Source organism: Mesoplodon densirostris, chromosome 9 (genome assembly GCF_025265405.1).
Source record: "Mesoplodon densirostris isolate mMesDen1 chromosome 9, mMesDen1 primary haplotype, whole genome shotgun sequence".
NCBI lineage: Eukaryota > Metazoa > Chordata > Mammalia > Artiodactyla > Ziphiidae > Mesoplodon > Mesoplodon densirostris.
Genome location: NC_082669.1, coordinates 55038599 through 55057671, shown reverse-complemented (window position 1 = coordinate 55057671; position 19073 = coordinate 55038599). Strand labels below are relative to the sequence as shown.

Genomic DNA, 19073 nt, shown 5'->3' with positions numbered 1-19073 from the left:
GGATGTGCGCGGGGCGAGGAGCTGGGGAGGGTGGAGATGAGGAGGAAAAAATCGGGATGTACAAAGGCTGAGTTGCAGGCTGAGGGTGGGGGTGGGCTGCGGTTGGGGAGCGTTAGGCTGAGAATCGGAGGCAGTATCGGTGGGATCTATTGTTTCCTGGCACACTGGGAGGAAAAACAAAGGGATTTATTAGTATTACCCTGTAATATTTTTCTTTTTTTAATGTGGACGGGGAGCTCGGCTGTCCCCATGCCACACTGGGATCCGCCTGGCAGCCGCCGGGAGCCGCAGCCAATGTGTTAGGACTTCAGGTGCTTCTTGGCACAAAGCTAGACAGCGACCTCCTACCATAGCGCTTGGCGTCACCTGCTCTCCCGGCCCTGCCCCTGCCCGGGGCCGAGGGATTGCGTCCCGAACCAGGCTCGGGAATCGGCTGTCTCTCAAGTTGGTGTTATTTATGTTTGTCTTTTGTGAGGGCAGGTTTTGAATACCCCGGCGGCCCCAGCGCCCCCGCCCCCCGCCCCTTCGGGTTCGAATTGGCGGGGGAGGGAGTGGGGGGGTGTTGGGGGGAGGGGAGGGTGTGTACGGCTTAAACAAATGTCAGGGTAGAAGGAGATTGTCGAAGCTTGACAAAAAAAACAGGCACCACACTCTGAAGCCTTTCTTGTTTGTCTGCATGGGCCATGCATGCGTGCTGGGCCAGGAGCCGAGTCTGGAGACGGTTTAAGTGAAAGTGTGTGCTTCCTCATCTGATGGTGCGTGAGGGTGATAGGGCTCCGCCTAATATTAAAAAACAAAACAAAAACAAAATGAAAAATCTTTAGAACTACAACGTCTGCTCCTCAGCGGATCTCGAAGTATTTGCTTGCTGGCATATTGATGTGAAGTACAGCTGTGGGCTAGAGGAGACCAGCCAGCACGTATTGCGTTGTATTCTGAGCTTGTAGTAAGTTAGAGGCAAGTGTAATAAATCAGGGCTATGAAAAGAGGTTTCATGGTCCTTTATTTTCTGATCGTCACGTTCTCATACATTTATTCCCATGATATCCTGTATCCCACTCTATAATTAATAATGTTCACTCTTAGGAAACTTCCAAATATTTGATGTAGTTCTGAACTTACTGCCATTTAAGAACTTTCTTCTGTTGTTTTTGGTCTGAAATTGCACTAGTGTTGTTTTGGGGATGCTGTAGATGAGAATATTGGACCAGAAAGAGTGAAATAAGCCTCTGTAGACACGTTTTGGAGTTTGTAAACATAGATTTTGAACTTTCAATTGTGCTTGTACAGAAAGAATAAATTCTACCTGATGTGGAGAATCTCAAGTGAATTTCATTTTTCTGGACAGTTTGATGATTTCTTAAAGATCTAGGAACTGCTGGTTTCTTTTAAGGTCATTCACAAAACCAACCAAAACTTGGGCTAAAGTATTGCTTTGAAGTGTACTTATGTGTCACTAGTATGTGTGTATGTGTGTGATTTTGGTAGGGGTCTCAAGTTATGTTTGAAACAGTTTTGTTACCAAAGACCAATCAGAGTTATATCTTTTAAATTCTTGGCTTTGAAATTCCCATTTCAATATGTAATTTCTTCTTATTTGACGTGTGGCCAAGCCACTTTGAAAAAAAAATGTGTAATAGTTGACTAAACGTAAATTCAAATAAGTAAATGATTTCAGAAATTCGTTCTTTTCTATTACAGATGAACCTCTAGTCTTGCTTTGAAAAAGCCATTTTGTGTAACTCTTGACTGAATAATTTCCTAATACACCTGTTGGGAGGATCACTGACACAGTATGCCATTTGAGAGGTACTTTTTCTTGACCAGATACTGGTGATTAGAGAAGAGAGGTGTTTTGTGTTGTTTTTTTTTTTTTTTTCCTGATCATTATGAACATTGGCTTTTCAACCCTGAAGTAAAAATGTTGAAAACCGAATCTTCAGGTGAACGTACCACTCTCAGAAGTGCCTCTCCTCACAGGAATGCATATAGAACTGAGTTCCAGGCACTGAAAAGTACCTTTGACAAACCCAAGTCAGATGGGGAACAAAAAACAAAAGAAGGTGAGGGCTCCCAGCAGAGCAGGGGAAGGAAATATGGCTCCAATGTCAACAGAATTAAAAATCTATTTATGCAGATGGGTATGGAACCCAGTGAGAATGCTGCAGTCATTGCCAAAACAAGGGGGAAAGGTGGACCTTCATCCCCTCAGAGGCGAATGAAGCCCAAAGAATTTCTGGAAAAAACAGATGGCTCAGTTGTTAAGTTGGAGTCCTCTGTTTCAGAACGAATTAGTAGATTTGACACCATGTACGATGGCCCTTCATATTCTAAGTTCACAGAAACTCGCAAGATGTTTGAGAGAAGTGTGCATGAATCAGGACAGAACAACCGCTATTCCCCAAAGAAGGAGAAAAGTGGAGGGAGTGAACCTCAGGATGAATGGGGTGGTTCTAAGTCCAACAGAGGCAGTACTGATTCCTTGGACAGCCTTAGCTCCCGGACGGAGGCCGTCTCCCCAACTGTGAGTCAACTGAGTGCAGTATTGGAGAACACCGATTCCCCCAGTGCCATCATTTCTGAGAAGGCTGAGAACAGTGCATACTCAGTGACTGGGCATTATCCCCTGAATTTACCATCGGTTACTGTTACAAATCTTGACACCTTTGGGCACCTTAAGGATTCTAATTCTTGGTCTCCTCCAAGCAAACACAGTGACGATGCAGAGGATGCTCAGAAGAGTAATACAACTCCAGTACTAGAAGTGGCTTCGAAAAGTACCTCTCTAGCTTCAGTGCCCAGTGAAGAGGCACAGCAGAGCAAGGAAGCCGAGGACTCTACATCTAACCAAGAGACTCCTGACAGAATCGACAGAGACATTCCTGAAGAACCTTGTGCTGAAAACAAGGCACTTACAGAGCCTGAAATCCCTTCACCACAAAACGAACCTTCAGAAGACGCAGAAGCTCATTTGGTTGGGAGTGAGGCAGCAATGCAACAGAAGAAAGAACTTGCAGGTGGTGATTTTACCTCTGCTGATGCTTCTCGATTCAGTTGTGGAAAGGAAGTATTCGAAGATTCAAATAATTTTGGGAGCTCCCATGTTTACATGCACAGTGACTATAATATATACAGGGTGAGATCCAGGTATAATTCAGACTGGGGAGAAACAGGCACTGAACAGGATGAGCAGGAAGATAGTGATGAAAACAATTACTATCAACCTGATATGGAATACTCAGAAATCGTTGGATTGCCAGAAGAAGAAGACATCCCGGCAAATAGGAAAATTAAGTTTAGTAGTGCTCCAATTAAGGTAAGTATGTTTTCTCAGTTTGTTTTTGAAGTTTTTTCTAAGTTTTTGTTTTTTTGTTTTTTTGTTTTTTGTTTTATTATTTGGGCCTGACTGTATGTAGACTAGCTTTGACAGCTATAAAGGATTCAAGGTTGTTGATATACACATGTTGTCAGGTGATTTTAAAAGTTTGGAGTTTGAGAGAGATTATTTCCTGATGTGCTTTATAGTTGTATAAACCAGTACTGAGTAATACTGAAGTTGAAGAAGTTTGGGGATTGTGAGAGACATTCCAATGGACGGGTGTATGAATAATATGAACACTGAAAACCAGGAGTGTTAGTTTGAAGTAGAATTACTTCTTTAACTAGCTTTACTTGAAATTACCCATGAATAATAAAATTATCTGAATCGAAACACTGTAGGATATGAGGTATAATGTACAAAGGGAGAGTTATGATAACCTTGCAATAATATTCTTTATTTACTTGCTTAAAAAATCTGAGTTATCCCTTACTTAAGTGTAAGTGGATTGTGAGGAATGTTGGAACATTTTTTTTTGTACTGCTACTTGGTAGTGAATGTTGGATTCGTGGAAATATGTTAGCGGACTTAAATACTTTAATTGGAAAGCTATGACTCTAAATAGCTTTGAGTTCAGAATTCGTTATATGGCTTTAAAATGAAATTGTGTGAAAGGACGTTAAATTGATTTGCCATTCATGGATTTATTTTTACCTCTTAAAATCTGGATAAATGCCAATTGAATTCAGATGCTCTATTCTAATGACTTCACTTAGTTAACATTTGGAATAGAAGAATAGCACAAAGTACATCCGCAGCGGGTGGTGAAACATTATTAGCTGATAATGGCAGTGGGACAGGAGGTGTTTGGTTGAGTATCAGAATCTCCTGGAGTGCTTTTTCAAAGTGTACTTGTCCATCGGCTCAGCCCCAAGATGCTGGCATGCCCTCCTAGGGGAATCTGGGGGGGTTGTGGTGGCAGAATATGTAGTTTGAAACCACTTTCTAGGGGCTTTTAGCTTACACAGTGTGTATATATGATAGATTTGGAATTAGATCTGGTATCTTCTTAAATTTTCTCCTCAAAATCTAAAGTCACTGTCTATTGTTATTTCCATCTTATGAAACTTTCATATAAGGCTGTAAGATATATAATTTACATAGCAAAGATAAATATGACCTTTCTGTAATTATGAAATAAACTAATAATCTATGAAATTATTTACTGGTGTTAGCAGGCAAACTTTTCTTTCATAGTGTAAAGCAAAAGTTCTGGGTCAGAATGGGCCATGTCAAGTTAAACTATGTTTGAAATAACTACTGGAGTTGTGAATCTAGTTTTTAAGTAAGCTAAGTTTCTTTGCTGCTCTTTCCCACCTTCCTTTGTCATTCTCTCCCCTACTCCCCAGTGGTAGGTACTCTCTTTAGAGTTGCCTTTCCCTCAGGCCTATCCAGCCAGCTTCTAAATTTCATCTTTTACATCCGCTTTGCAGGTGCTCCCCTTGGAACATCATCTTTTTACCCCTGAGGAAGAAAGCAATAAGATTAAATTGTTACACATTGAGCAAGGCAGGAATAACTGAACTGAACTCTTCAAGGAGTTTGTTGAAACCAGTGGCGGACTCCCTAATGGGGGATAGCAGTTTATGAAAATTTGGCAACCAAATGGGGCACCAGCCTTGTATTTGGGTCCTATGCTGCACAAAATGTAACTGCATAGTAATAGGTTTAATGGATTTTAAAGGATTTGTCATTGAAATTTGGATGCTCTTTTGTGAACAAACCAGGTTTTGGGTGTGATACTTGAAATTGAAGTGATTTTTTTTTCTGCCATTTATAACAAGCATTTTGCCTCTGAATTTTCACGTAACAGACTGTGTATTTCACGTAACAAGGAATGAACTAGATTACATACAACACATTTCATTAAGAATATGGATCAAGCATCAGATTTGTGAAAGATAACGTGCTGCGTTTTAGTGGGCAGTTAACAGTACTAGTTGGAGTGGATTAAGTTTGCAAACAGAAGATTCATTCTTAGCCCTTTGTAATGAATAAGACAATTACTCTTTCTTGTTCCCATTGTTTAACATGTAAGTGGATTCAGTTGGAAATTTTGAGTGCCACTTTTCTACTGGTGGTGGTGATGATGGTAGTGTTTAGATTATTCTCCAGTTAAGATTTTTGCCTCAGAGAGTGGTAATAATTAAATTCAGTAAGTGTTTATTGAAGGCTTATCATATGTCTATTCTCATGCTGTTAGCTGCAGAGGACACAAAAATCTATAAGGTTACCTCTTTCCTCTGTAAGCTTGTAGAGTCAATTCTTAAACACATGGTATTTAAAACCCATGAAACACAGTGTAAAAACCTGTGCTGAAGTGTCTAATGTCCTGTGAGTACTTTAACTGTTCTTGGCTATACTAAATGCATGGAGTGAACAGGATTTGGTAGATCATTTGGAAGGGAATACACTCAGCCATTCCCTATGTGTGTTTCCTTATTCTTTGGATAAATATTTATTTATGGAATGGAAGTTATGATTTCCAACTTAAATCTTTTCCTTTGAAACTTAAACACATTCCCTATTTCAGAAGTAATAGGGAGCATATTCCTTACAGAAATGATTTTTAGAACTTTTACATTCTTTTCCCGATAGTCTCATCTTATTCTTCACTAGAGTAAACATTCTCAACACTTTTGGTCTTTTGTTTTAGATCTTGTGTGTGTGAGACAATGTCCTCAGTTTCTATTTCAGTTCTTCTATAGATGTTTTAAATAGATATTTCCCTAAGATGTCTTAAATCTGGACCTAGAAAAATATCAAAATAATAGCTGATCTTTCCTGCGTAGTATATCCCCTATGTATAATTGTTGGTGACTTTTAGAAATGGTCAGATCGTTTCTTAATGGATAGGTTAATATGTTTCATAGTGTCATGGAAAGTTAGAATGGAATTAATAATAGAAAATGTAAAATCCAACTTTGAGATATGGAATGAGGGAGTGTTAGGAAGATGCTAATTTGAGATGTGGAATTATACCTTCATTCTCAGGAATTTCTCAGAGCCAAGGAATTGAATTAAATTTGTCTTAGATAAATCAAAGATAGAAAGGGTGACATTTAAACTTATTTTTTCTATTAATTCAGAACATTTATTGAGCCCTTACTATGTGTCAGGAACAATGCGAATGTAATAAATACATAAAATGACTGCAGCTGATCAAGTCAGGAACCGGTGGTCGGTGGGAGGTGTACAGCCCATTAAGGTCACTTCTTAGGTCATTCTGCTCAACTCTGTTCTTGGATGATCTTTCTAAGATCATCACTGCAATCTTGTTAAGGAAGTCATGACACTTTTTCTGTTTTTGGTAGCCTTATGTCCTTTGGATTGGTGTTCTTGAAACATAGCATATCCAAAAAAGGTTATTTTCCTAATTCCCAGCAAGATGAAATTGCTGGGTTAATGTTGGGATACATAATGCTATACTTTTCTGTGTGTTTTCTCAAGTTGCCTCGAGCTTTACAGAGCTGGTGTTCAAAGGAGAGTCACCAAGGGCAGCAATGCTTCTCTGAGACTTACATGATAGTTGTTGAAAATGGGTTTCTTAGCATTCTCTCCCTCTTTTGGGGCTCTGAGTTATGGTCAGGGGGTACACGAGGCCTTTTATTCAGGATGGTGTTCTGAGCATAGTTCTGAAATCCAAATTTCTGTCTTTGTGCAGCTTTCTCTTTCTAACAGTCCTGCTCAGTGCTTCTAAACTTGAATTTGCATATCAATCACCTGGGGACCTTTTAAAATGCATATTTCTTATTCAGTAGTTGTTTTGTAGGAAATTAACCTTGATGCAATGGTTAGCCTCCAAGTACACTACCAGCTATCCTGGAGGTATGGAATAGATAGGCTCAGCAACCAAATTTAAATGCTTGAATCACACGATTTATCAAATTAGTTTAAAACACACAGCCAGAAGCAAGAGGAAAGCAGTGGGGGGTAAGTTAACACACTTAAGGTGCAAAAGAGATTGGAAGGAAGGACCACACTACCTGAGTCCTGGATACACAAAATTCATGTGTCCTGTCCCTCTCTCTTTTGTATCAGCCTTTCCCATTGATGGTGTGGTTATGAGGACTAGAGTTGATATTTGAGCAAGAACTCCACAGACTCATGATGCCCTTGGCATCGTACTTCCTGGGATACATACTTGCTGTATGGAAGAGAGTGGGGACAAGTACACTTAGATACAGCTGTAGCTTTGCCAGTTTGCCTGCTGATGAGCCATGGGTGTTATTTGCATTTCTTGGTTAGGTCACCTGTGGGTCCCAGAATAGGATCATACTGTGTGGCTGATATGGAGATGGCATACCTGTCAGACCAGAGATGGTATGGTGATGACTTGGTCTTTCCACCCCTTTCTGTCTACAAGTAAATCTCTTGTTTGTTCCACAATATTTTCTATTTTGGAATGTCTTACAAGTTACTAACTTACCTATTTTTAACATACTTTGTAACTTTTGTCTTGGCCTTACAAGCTCTCATTATCTATACTTAACGGAGTCTCTGAGTATTAGCTTACTTACCATCAGTGATTATCACTTCTTAGAGTTTCATGCATTCCATTTGTTTTCTTGACCTTTATAAGAGAATTTAATATTCTCAAGCAATATAGCAAACTCTCAATCAGTAGGTCTGGGGTGAGATTTTGCATTTCTAACAAGCTCTCAAATTGGTGCTGATGCTGCTGGTCAACAGATCACTATTTGGAATATGATTTTGAAGTATAATCTTCTGGCTTCTGAAAGGGGCTTGTAACGAAATGTTGGGGAAGCTCACTTAACAGATTTGCTTTCCAGATGGGTCTGCTGTAGCTGGTTGTATGGGATAATATTCTTTGAAGATGAAACAGGTGTAAATTTGTAAAGTGCATGAAGCACTCTGTTTCTGGATACCAAAGTGGATTATGAGCCCTAAATTCATAAGGAGTTTGGGTCATTAAAAAGTCATATCTTAGACTCTGTGTGGTCTAAGTGGTTTTTTTAAAAAAATTATTTATTTATTTATTTTTGGCTTTGTTGGGTCTTCGTTGCTGCGCGGGCTTTTCTCCAGTTGCGGCAAGCGGGGACTACTGTTCGTTGTGGTGCGTGGGCCTCTCATTGCAGTGGCTTCTCTTGTAGTGGAGCATGGGCTCTAGGTGCGTGGGCTTCAGTAGTTGTGGCACGCGGGCTCAGTAGTTGTGGCTTGTGGGCTCTAGAGCACAGGTTCAGTAGTTGTGGCGCGTGGGCTTAGTTGCTCCGTGGCACGTGGGATCCTCCCGGACCAGGGATTGAAGCTGTGTCCCCTGCATTAACAGGCAGATTCTTATCCACTGCGCCACCAGGGAAGCACAGTGGTCTAAGTTTTTAATTATAAAAGGACAGGAGTAGGAAGTTCTTGATAGACTCAGAAATTCCATTTCTCTCATTCTTTTGGAAGCCTAAATTTAAAAACTTCTAGAGAGAGTATAAGCATCATCATCTTATATAGCTTGCTTTTATTTGGATAACATTTAAATTGAACTTCCTTTTAAAATTTGATGGTTTATAAATTATGGTTTATAACCAGGTAAATAAGTCAAATATCTTAATGTACTGTGTAAAATCAAATAATGAATAGTTATTGAATGACCCCTTTTCTAATACCGCGTGGGTCTACCTCTTTTTTTTTTTTTTACTGAACATTGGTCATTTAGTATTTAAAAGAGCTTCTTTTCTACAGCAGACTATTATAGATGTTTGCCGGCATTTATTCATAGTAGAAAGATTTAAAGTTTCTTGCTTTTTGTATCATCAACAATATTTTTTCTTCCCCTCTAAATTTCCTCGCAAAGGATGCTAGTGTTGGGGTAACGGACTTTAAAGACAAGAGGCTGAATTTGGGGGAAAATAACTTTCTATTATGTCATCCATACATTGTTTACTTTATTAATCCAGTCACATGCCAGTCAGCAGTAATTCGATTTAAATCTCGTCTGCATTAGATTTTTTTCTAACATCTTCTTCACCACTCAAAAAGAAAAAGGCTTCAGAATTTCTACAGAAAAATACAGTTAGATACAGGATAAATTCTGTATAAACAAAACAAATATTATTATGTTAAACTCTGAATATCATTTCTTGATTTTTGTGCTGTTATCTAATTTACTTACTATTTTTTCTTAATTTCCTATGCTCTTCCTTTTTGGATCTATTTCATTTTTGTTCTTTTGCTTCATTATATTCTACAGTTTTCATTTTAAATAGAAGAATACTTTTCAAGTAATGCTTCATATTTTTTCTTTCTGGTCACTTTAAAAAATTTCCCTGGTTCTAATCTCTTCCTCTTGGTTTGTGACATAGAAACTTAAAGATGAAAAATACTTAAGGGTAATCTAGTGTAATTTCCCCACTCACTTCAGTTAGCCCTTCAATAGCATATTGCTGACAGATGATCATTCAGCTTCTGCTTGAATAATACCACTTATGGGGAGTTTATTATTTTTCAAGGCAAAAGGAAAGTTAGAAGGAGGGACGTGTGTGTGTGTGTGTGTGTGTGCGCGCGCTCTTATATTTGCTTATTTTCATTTGTTTTTAATTTGCAATTTTCTATTGAGATAAAATTCAAATAACATAAAATTCACCATCTTCAAGTGTACAATTCAGCGGTTTTCAGTATATTCACTATGTTGTGCAACCAGCACTATTATCTAATTCTAGAATATTTCCACCACCCTAGAAATAAACCCTGTGCCTGTTAGCAGTCACTCATAATTCCCCTTCTTCCCACGTCTTCTGGCAAACACTGATCTAGTTTCTGTCTGTGTGGATTTGCCTTTTCTGGACATTTCGTATAAATGGGATCCAGGGCATGCTTTTTAAAGGGAGTGTAGGAGACGCAATGAGTATGGCATGAGATATATTAAAATTTAAGATACCATGAGGGCAGCAGACCTTAGGAAGGTCTAGAGAGCAAGGATAAAGGAATTTGGGGATGGTGACATGGTCTTAAGATGAAGTGGCAATGTGGGGACAACAAATGCTGCCTGCCTGTTAATGCAGTTCACGGAGAGAAAGAAGACAGGAAGCTGAAGTAACAGCAGGATCCAGAAAGGGATGAGCATATTTGTTAACTGAGGAAGAATAGTGTACGGGGCAAAGAGGATGATTAGAATCACTCCCTACCTTGGGACACTGCACTTTTCTTCACATAATCTGAAATTGCTGTTGATGAAGCTAAGTGATTGCTTCAGCATAGTGTATCTTTAAAGGCACAAAAGCGCTAATGCCAATTTTCATCTTTACATTGGTCTTTTCTAGCATGCGGAGACCCTTGCCCTTTTGTAATGACCTGATGCTTATTTCCATCCTACTGCTCTTATGTTCTTGCTTTCATTATTCTTTTATGTTGATTGGAATTGTTCATGGACAAACTTCACTCTTTATTTTAAAAAATTCTCCTCCTCCTTCAGTACTTCAATATAGATTTTATATGCCATACTTGCTATTATCTATAATATAACCATGTATGAGATAAGTCATTTTGGGCAGGCACTTATTTAATTTATTGCACATTGTCAACTAAAGTTTATTATATACATCACTGTTAAATATTATTAACTGATAATGAAAGTAACACCAAAAGTTTCTTGATATTCTGTAAACTTGGACAAATCTACATCTTGAGGCTTTGGTTTTCTTATTCGTAATTGAGGCTCTCTTACTTGTAATTTATCACTAAGACCTCTTCTCAGCTTTAACCTCTTGTTATCTTGATTATCTCTTAAACATATTTGTACAGTACCATTATCATAAATATTTGTGCTGTTATTTCAAAGGGAAAAATTTGAACATCTTTTGTTGAAATTTCAAAATGAAGAAGTTATATTAAATTGCTCTTGGGAATGTTATATATGCTATAGATTATAGTAGAAACTTTAAGGTGATTAAAAGGTTAAATCCAATGGAGTACATTTTGATAAAGTGGCTTTTAGAGCAACTCGACTTTTGAAAGTGTGGCTTGAACTATATATTGAAACACCTTGCTGAGGAACCTACGAATAAAGAAAGAAATGTTTTGTAATATAGTTGCCGACATATTAATTGCTTCACTCACTTTTGTTCTGGAAATAGCTTCACAGCACTGTTCAACATGATTGAGATATTGATAACCTTTTGCACAATTCCCAATTTTTTAACCAAACTTGCTCTCTCTTTCTCAGGCCCCTATCCTTACAAAAAGGACAATGAAATAGGCAGAGTATAAAGATATTTGGAAATTTTATATTTTAGGAGGACCAAAGTCTTGTTGCTTATTTAATATATTTCAGAGGGACTAAAAAAAGAGCTTGTACAGTCAAAGCTATTCCATATATATTTATGTGTGAAGAAAAGTGGTTTTAAATGGACCGGCTCACAGACATGTTATCCTCTTTCTCTCTTTTTTTAAGTCAGATAATGAATGAGTTTTGTTCTGGGGAAAGCTAATCTTCCACATTATTTTCTGTGCCAGATGAAATACAGTGGGCTAGGTTGGGACACATAGTGGTTGACAAGGGTCAGAAAGATAAACAGAATGGTGACCTGGGAGAGTCCAGGTGAGAGGCTTCGAGAGTAGGTATTTGGTGTTTCTCCCTTGATGCTTTTAGACTGGTATGATCCTGAGAACCTGTATGGCTTTGTGCCTTGAGTCTATCACGGTCCAGTGAGGGGGACCTTTCTCTTTCTTCCACTTCAGATCTCTCCTCCAAAAGTTGCTTTTTACTTCTCTTCTGTCAGAACATATGTCAGGATAGAGCTTCGTGGAGGGTACATTCATACTGGAAAATTTGTCTAATCTTGATACAAGGATTTTAAATAGTACTCAGAGTGAAAGGTGCCTATTCAGGCTTTTGAAGAGTTTTCCTTCACTGTAAGGGACCTCAATAGAAGAGGGAGAAAAACAGGTTTATTGGTTGGTTTTTAAGGTCTACTTGTGAGTCAGTGCTGTAGTGATGGGTTCTTTTTACTAAGCACTTGTTTCAGGTAAAATGGATGTGCAAAGTTGTTTTGTAAGAAAGAAACAGACATAAATTCACACTTTTCATTATGAATCAACTATTGTATTTATTTTTAAAGAACCCATTCCTAGAGATATAAACTTATTTATGTATAAAATAAGTAAAGAAGGAAGTTACATTGTGCAGCACAGAGAAATATAGCCATTATTTTGTAATAACTTTAAATGGAGCACAATCTATAAAAATATTGAATCACTATGTTGTATACGTGAAACTAATGTAATACTCTAAATGAACTATATACTTCAATAAAAAAATTAAAAGAAGCCATTCCTCAGAGGAAAGGCAAAACTTACTATAGGGTGTTTGACTATCATCTTGTGCACCAATATGTAAAACGTAATTATTATTATTATTTTTTGGCCGGGCTGCACGGCTTGCGGGATCTTAGCTCCCCAACCAGGGATCAAACCCATGCCCCCTGCAGTGGAAGCATGGAGTTCTAACCACTGGACCGCCAGGAAATTCCCAGTGCATCGATTTTATCATATGAATGCCCAAAGCATACATTTCCTCTTAGAAATTTTAAGATTGAGCACTGAACATTAAAACAAATCTTATGAAACATAAAAGCTGAACCAGAAATGAAAATCTATGATACAATAGGGTAAGCAGAATACAAGAATGTTAATAATATAGTTCAGGTCTTCATTGACTTTTTTTTTTTTTTTTTTTTTGCGGTACGTGGGCCTCTCACTGTTGTGGCCTCTGCCGTTGTGGAGCACAGGCTCCGGACGCGCAGGCTCAGCGGCCATGGCTCACGGGCCCAGCCGCTTCCCGGCATGTGGGATCTTCCCAGACTGAGGCACAAACCCGTGTCCCCTGAATCGGCAGGCGGACTCTCAACCACTGTGCCACCAGGGAAGCCCTTCGTTGACTTTTGATACATGTGCATAACACATTATGTTTTGTTTCAATGTTAAATTAACGTCGAAAGGGAATTAACTCTATATTTTTTGGTCAGCATCTAGAATTATCTATGATTATTTATTTAGGATAGATTCCTAAAATATTTTAAAGCCTTTGATACACACAGCCTGAATTATTATTCAGAAAGATTTTATTAGTTTATAATTAGCATTGCACTGGAATGGTTTTCTCACAATCCCTGTACTAGCACTTGGTATTATATATATGCTTTATAGTTTTCAGCTTATTAGGTTTCTCATAATTTCTATGTATTATGTTGATTTATTGGTGAGGTTGAATGTTTTCTTGTGTTTACAGGCAATTTTTGGATATGAATTCTGGGTGGTGTTTACTGCCTTTTTTTGTCAATGATTGTTAGTAAGGAGTATATCAAAGTGTTATTTGTCTTGGTAGAAAGTTAAAAGAACTCACATATTCAGTAATAGGGGAATGGTTAAATTCATTATGATATATATATATATATATATATATATATATACACACATACATATAGTGTAATAAGATAAAGCTGTTATAAATCATGTTTTCTAAAATTTTTTAAGATGAGAAATATTTTGCAATATACTATAGGATAAAAAGACTGGTTAAATATTTAATATGCATTTTTATCACAATTTTAGTTTTAAAACTAAAAGACTGAGCAAAGACTGAAAGTGCATATAGCAAAATGTTAACTCTGGTAATTTCTGGATGCAGAGAATAAAGGTGATGTTTATAAAATTATTTTAATTTTTCTAGATTTACTAAAATTTCTACAATGATCATATATTACTTTAATTATAAAGAAAAAGATACGGGGGACACATTTGGAACGATCAGCAATAACAACTCTATTTTTAAAATTTTATTTATTTTTAGTTTTTTGGCCATTCCACGTGGCTTGCAGGATCTTAGTTTCTCTGACCAGGGATGAAACCCATGTCCCCTGCAGTGGAAGCGCAGAGTCTTAACCACTGGACCGCCAGGGAAGTCCCTAACAACTCTAAAATTAACAAAAACTTTAAAAAATACTGTCCGTGATTCTAATAATTAATTTTTTTTTGTTGTTGTTGTTGTTTTTGTGGTACGCAGGCCTCTCACTGTTGTGGCCTCTCCCATTGCGGAGCACAGGCTCCGGACGCGCAGGCTCAGCGGCCATGGCTCACGGGCCCAGCCGCTCCGCGGCATGTGGGATCTTCCCAGACCGGGGCACAAACCCGTGTCCCCTGCATCGGCAGGCAGACTCTCAACCACTGCGCCACCAGGGAAGCCCTAATAATTAATTTTTAATGTAATTTTCTTTGGAGGTCAGTAGGTCACAGAGAAAAATTTTGGAGTATAAATTTATGGAATACTGAAGAAGGTGTTGGTTTAAGAAAATGAGTGAACTTTTGACAGTTGAATTCCTTAAGCGCATACTTTCTAATCCTTGGTAAAATTGATCCCATATTTGTGGCTAAGCTTGTAAGTATTACGTGGGGCAGGACTTTCTAATGAATTTTAAATTATGATGATAATACTTGCATAGGTGTTTTTTTTGTTTGCATAGATATTTTCTTTGAGTTGCTGTTGTCTGTATGATATCGTAACATGTTACTTAAAATGTGCTTTTAAAAACTGGGCATATATTCTGGATCTGAAGTGAAAAATATGTTAATGCATAGTCTTACTCAAAATAATACATATTTGTTGAAAGAAAGCCTAAGAATTCTCCCTTGTGAGCTCATGTCTTTCTTTTGGGTCTATTAAATTATTGAGCCTTAACAGCCTTTGTCTTTCAGAAGCTGAGAGTAGAGATGTCAAGTTTAGTATCTTGCCTGTATGTAATCCTATGAAAACACTTGCATGCACTCAGTTAAAAATGGGATTTTGTGTCCTAGGTCTCCGCAGCATCCTTTTGAATATGTTTTCTAAAACACCAGCCAATATGTAGTTTCCTGTTGTTATTCTTAACAAAAGTTTTAGCTGAAAAGATTGATTTGATATATGATTAGAGTATGTGGTAGTATATAATATTTTTAGTTAGCATCAAAGGGTCAGTTACCCTCATGCACTGGATAGTGTTGCACCTATGAAAAGTTTTGGTAGACAATGCTGAAGTATATAAATGATAAGAAAAATATTTTTTTGGGGTGGCAGAGTTTTCTGAAATCAGAATTTTAAAGTGTTGCTTTTGGCCTAATTAGATCAGCTGATAAATCTTACAGTTTCAAGCAATTCCTGCATTTTATAAGTTCTGGTAAAGTCCTTTAGACTGCCTTACTATATAATCTGGTGCTGCATTAACATTTTTCATTAAGTATACTTAAACCTTACTGTGATATGGCTAATAAATTCTACTTGTACTTTATTGAATACTGAATTTATAATAGTACTACTTAGATATGTACTACATACATAATTGTAAGTATTATTTAAAGGAAAGAGGGCAACATTACTAGGTACTCAACCAAGTTTGAGATGAGACTTGTGTTTTTCCATTGGGGACTGTGATGCTTGTGGAATTTTTATATTGCTGGTTCCTTCTCTGAATAATGAGTTCTGTGAGTAATATATTTAAGGAACTAGAGAGCTCTCAGTAGATTGCTCCACTTGTAGAAGTAGCAATTAGAAGTCTTAGTTTGAAGTTACTTGGGTTTGGCACTTATTGTTTTGTGAAATTCTTACCCTTAATCTAGAAATGAATCATTGACTGAGTAGTTGATCCCTCTCACTGGAGGATGGTGGAAATAAGCTGTAAATATTGATACAAAATACTTTTTTAGTTGTCTTTTTTCCATATCATGTATTTAATGTTTAGGTAATATATTAGTCAGTGTTCTCCAGAGAAACAGAACCAATACGATGTGTGTATGTATTTGTGTATGTGTGTATATAGATAGATATCGAGAGAGAGAGAGGGAGAGAGAGAAAAAGAGAAAGATAGAAATAGAGATGTTTAAGGATTTGGCTCACATGATTATGGAGGCTGGCAAGTCCAAGATCTGCAGGGTGGGCTGGTGGGCTGGAGACCCAGGGAAGAACTGATGTTGCAGTTTAAGCCTAAAAGCTGTCAAAGTGGAGACCTAGGGAAGGACCCAGGCTAGAGACTCAGGGTGTAAGCTCAGAAGCTGTCTGCTGGAGAATTTCTTTTTGCTTAGGGGAAGTCAGTCTTGTTCTATTCAGGCCTTCAACTGATTGGATGAGGCCCACCCACATTATGGAGGGCAAGCTGCTTTACTCAAAGTCAACCAGTTTAAATGTTAATCTCAATCAAAAATATCCTTGCAGGGACTTCCCTGGTGGTGCAGTGGTTTAGAATCTGCCTGCCAATGCAGGGGACGTGGGTTTGAGCCCTAGTCCGGGAAGATCCCACATGCCGCAGAGCAACTAAGCCCATGTGCCACAACTACTGAGCCTGCGCTCTAGAGCCCACAAGCCACAACTACTGAGCCTGTGTGCCACAACTGTTGAAGCTCACGTGCCTAGAGCCCATGCTCCACAACAAGAGAAGCCACCGCATTGAGAAGCCCGTGCACCGCAACGAAGAGTAGCCCCGCTTGCTGCAACTAGAGAAAGCCCATGTGCACAGCAACGAAGATCCAATGCAGCCAAAAATAAATAAATAAATAAATAAAAATATCCTTGCAGAAATATCCAGAATAATGTTTGACCAAGTATCTGGGCACCATGGCCCAACCAAGTTGACACATAAAATTAACTATCACAATCAGGTTTTCTTGTTTGGTTGTACCCTCTGAAGCTGTTTCAGGGGAGAAAACCCCTCAATTTCCCCACACACCTTAGTGGAAGAGTTGTTCTGCCCCTGTCATTCTGAGAAAACCTGCCAAAGGGGTTCTTCCTTTTGGGACAGTATGTAGTAGTAGTAGCAGTAGTAGTAGAAAAAAGACCACATGGTTTGGAATCAGACCTGGATTCAGATCCTGCTGACATATGATCTTCTTAACAAAGTTTGTTTAAACTTTAAAGGCAGGGAATTTGTTTTATGGTTGTGTCTCCAGGACTGTTACACTGTCTTGCACATAGTAGGCACATAATCAGAGTTAGTAATCTTTTTTATTTTTTTAAATTAATTTATTTATGGCTGTGTTGGGTCTTTGTTGCTGTGCACGGGATTTTCTCTAGTTGCGGCGATGCGCAGGCTTTCTCATTGTGGTGGCTTCTCTCGTTGTGGAGCACAGGCCCTAGGTGTGTGGGCTCTAGAGTGCAGGCTCAGTAGTTGTGGCGCACGGGCTTAGTTGCTCCGCGACATGTGGGATAAGCCTGGACCAGGGCTCAAACCTGTGTCCCCTGCATTGGCAGGCAGATTCTCAACCACTGTGCCACCAGGGAAGCCCATTGTGTTAGTAATCTTTGATGTCCGTCACCCATGCTCCTTTCCCTTTCCTGTTCACTCTCCCCACATCTGAAGGTCCAAGTTGGGATGATGGGATAATATTTGTACATGTATAATGATTGTATAATTTATTTATAGGTAAAATCCTTCAAGTTAGCAGTTATAAATGAAAGCTGAGTGATTCCATTACAGATTGTCATCTTTTCTGGCCCCTGCTCTGGCTTGCTGAAGCTGTTGTGCTCTCTTTCATTTGGAAAATCTCAGTCTATTGCCTGGTAAGATAATGACAGTTTATAAGTAACCAGAAACAGTTATTAAAGTATGGTTGCATGAGATATGGCTGTGAAAGTTGAAGGGGGAGAGTATTCATTTTGCTTTAACTTTATTTCTGCTTTGAGTGGTTGCCCAAGCTTGTAATTAGTTGCAAGATAATATAAAAATTGGGCTCCATATGAAAGTTGTAAAGCTACTTATTTAGAAATTGCAGTAATTTGCCACATCTTTGATAACTTGAGTCTGTGGATATATCTATATTCTTTCATGAAAATTATTGAAAATTTAATTAAAGAAGGCAGTTGAATTATTTCTTACAGTTTAGTCTCTCCCCCACCTTTTATTTCCTGACCTGTTTATTAAGATGTGGTTTCTTTTGTTCTTTTCAGTGATTAGAGAGGAATTACCTTTTTGGATCACTTCTACCCCACCCCCTTGATACTGATTTTAGAAATGTCCTTGGTTTTAATTCCAGACCTAAGTCATAATTTTATATGTATTTTGGTAGCCAGTTGTCTCATTTTCTGATCAAGCTCTTGCTGAGTATGACTTTTATTTATCCAGAAAAACAGTTTTCCATTTTTCTTGGTGCTTATAAGTAATTAGTAATAAACTACATGGGAACAAATAATCCAAGGTCTTCAAGACATATTTTTTGCCTGTTTGTTGCTTGTATGTTTTCTCCATGAATTATGTTACGTGGAAGATGTCTAACAGTTGTTATTAGGCTAAAATATGAAATGGCTTTGCTTGTTCTTGTAAATTTGTTTACGTACAAAATGTATATCATTTTCCCCAGGCAGAAGTAGCTTTTAATGGCACTCTAAGAAAGAGAATTGCTAAGCTGTTTTCTGCATTTTTCTTTTTAAATAAAAATACAATAACTACTTTTTAGGGTTTATATGCATTTCTGGAGACACAAAAAAGTGTTCTGTAAAAATTACCTTTTAATGCTAGTGATGTTGTTAAGAATATATGATAATATGAGAGTTCATCATGTTATGTGAATGAATTGAGTCAGTATGTCAAATGTTATGTTATTACTGGTGATGATATTCTTTGTTTTGAGATTAATATAATTATAACATTCTATAACTACTGTATGGGCATAACTCAAGGTTAATAAGTCACTTAGTCAGCTGTTTAAAAATAACGGGTTATGCTGC

At 37.9% G+C, this 19073-nt stretch overlaps 1 protein-coding gene across 5 annotated transcripts in view; it reads left to right on the top strand.

Annotated features, from left to right (window-relative positions):
- The first annotated feature begins 1921 nt into the window (after positions 1 to 1921).
- The window catches only part of PPP1R9A (protein phosphatase 1 regulatory subunit 9A), a 281703-nt gene continuing 264551 nt past the window's right edge, over positions 1922 to 19073 (top strand). For all 5 annotated transcript variants that reach the window (XM_060108181.1, XM_060108180.1, XM_060108177.1 and 2 more), the window contains exon 1: positions 1922 to 3316. In XM_060108181.1, the coding sequence (XP_059964164.1) occupies positions 1922 to 3316 (1395 nt within the window). The remainder of the gene's footprint in view (positions 3317 to 19073) is intronic.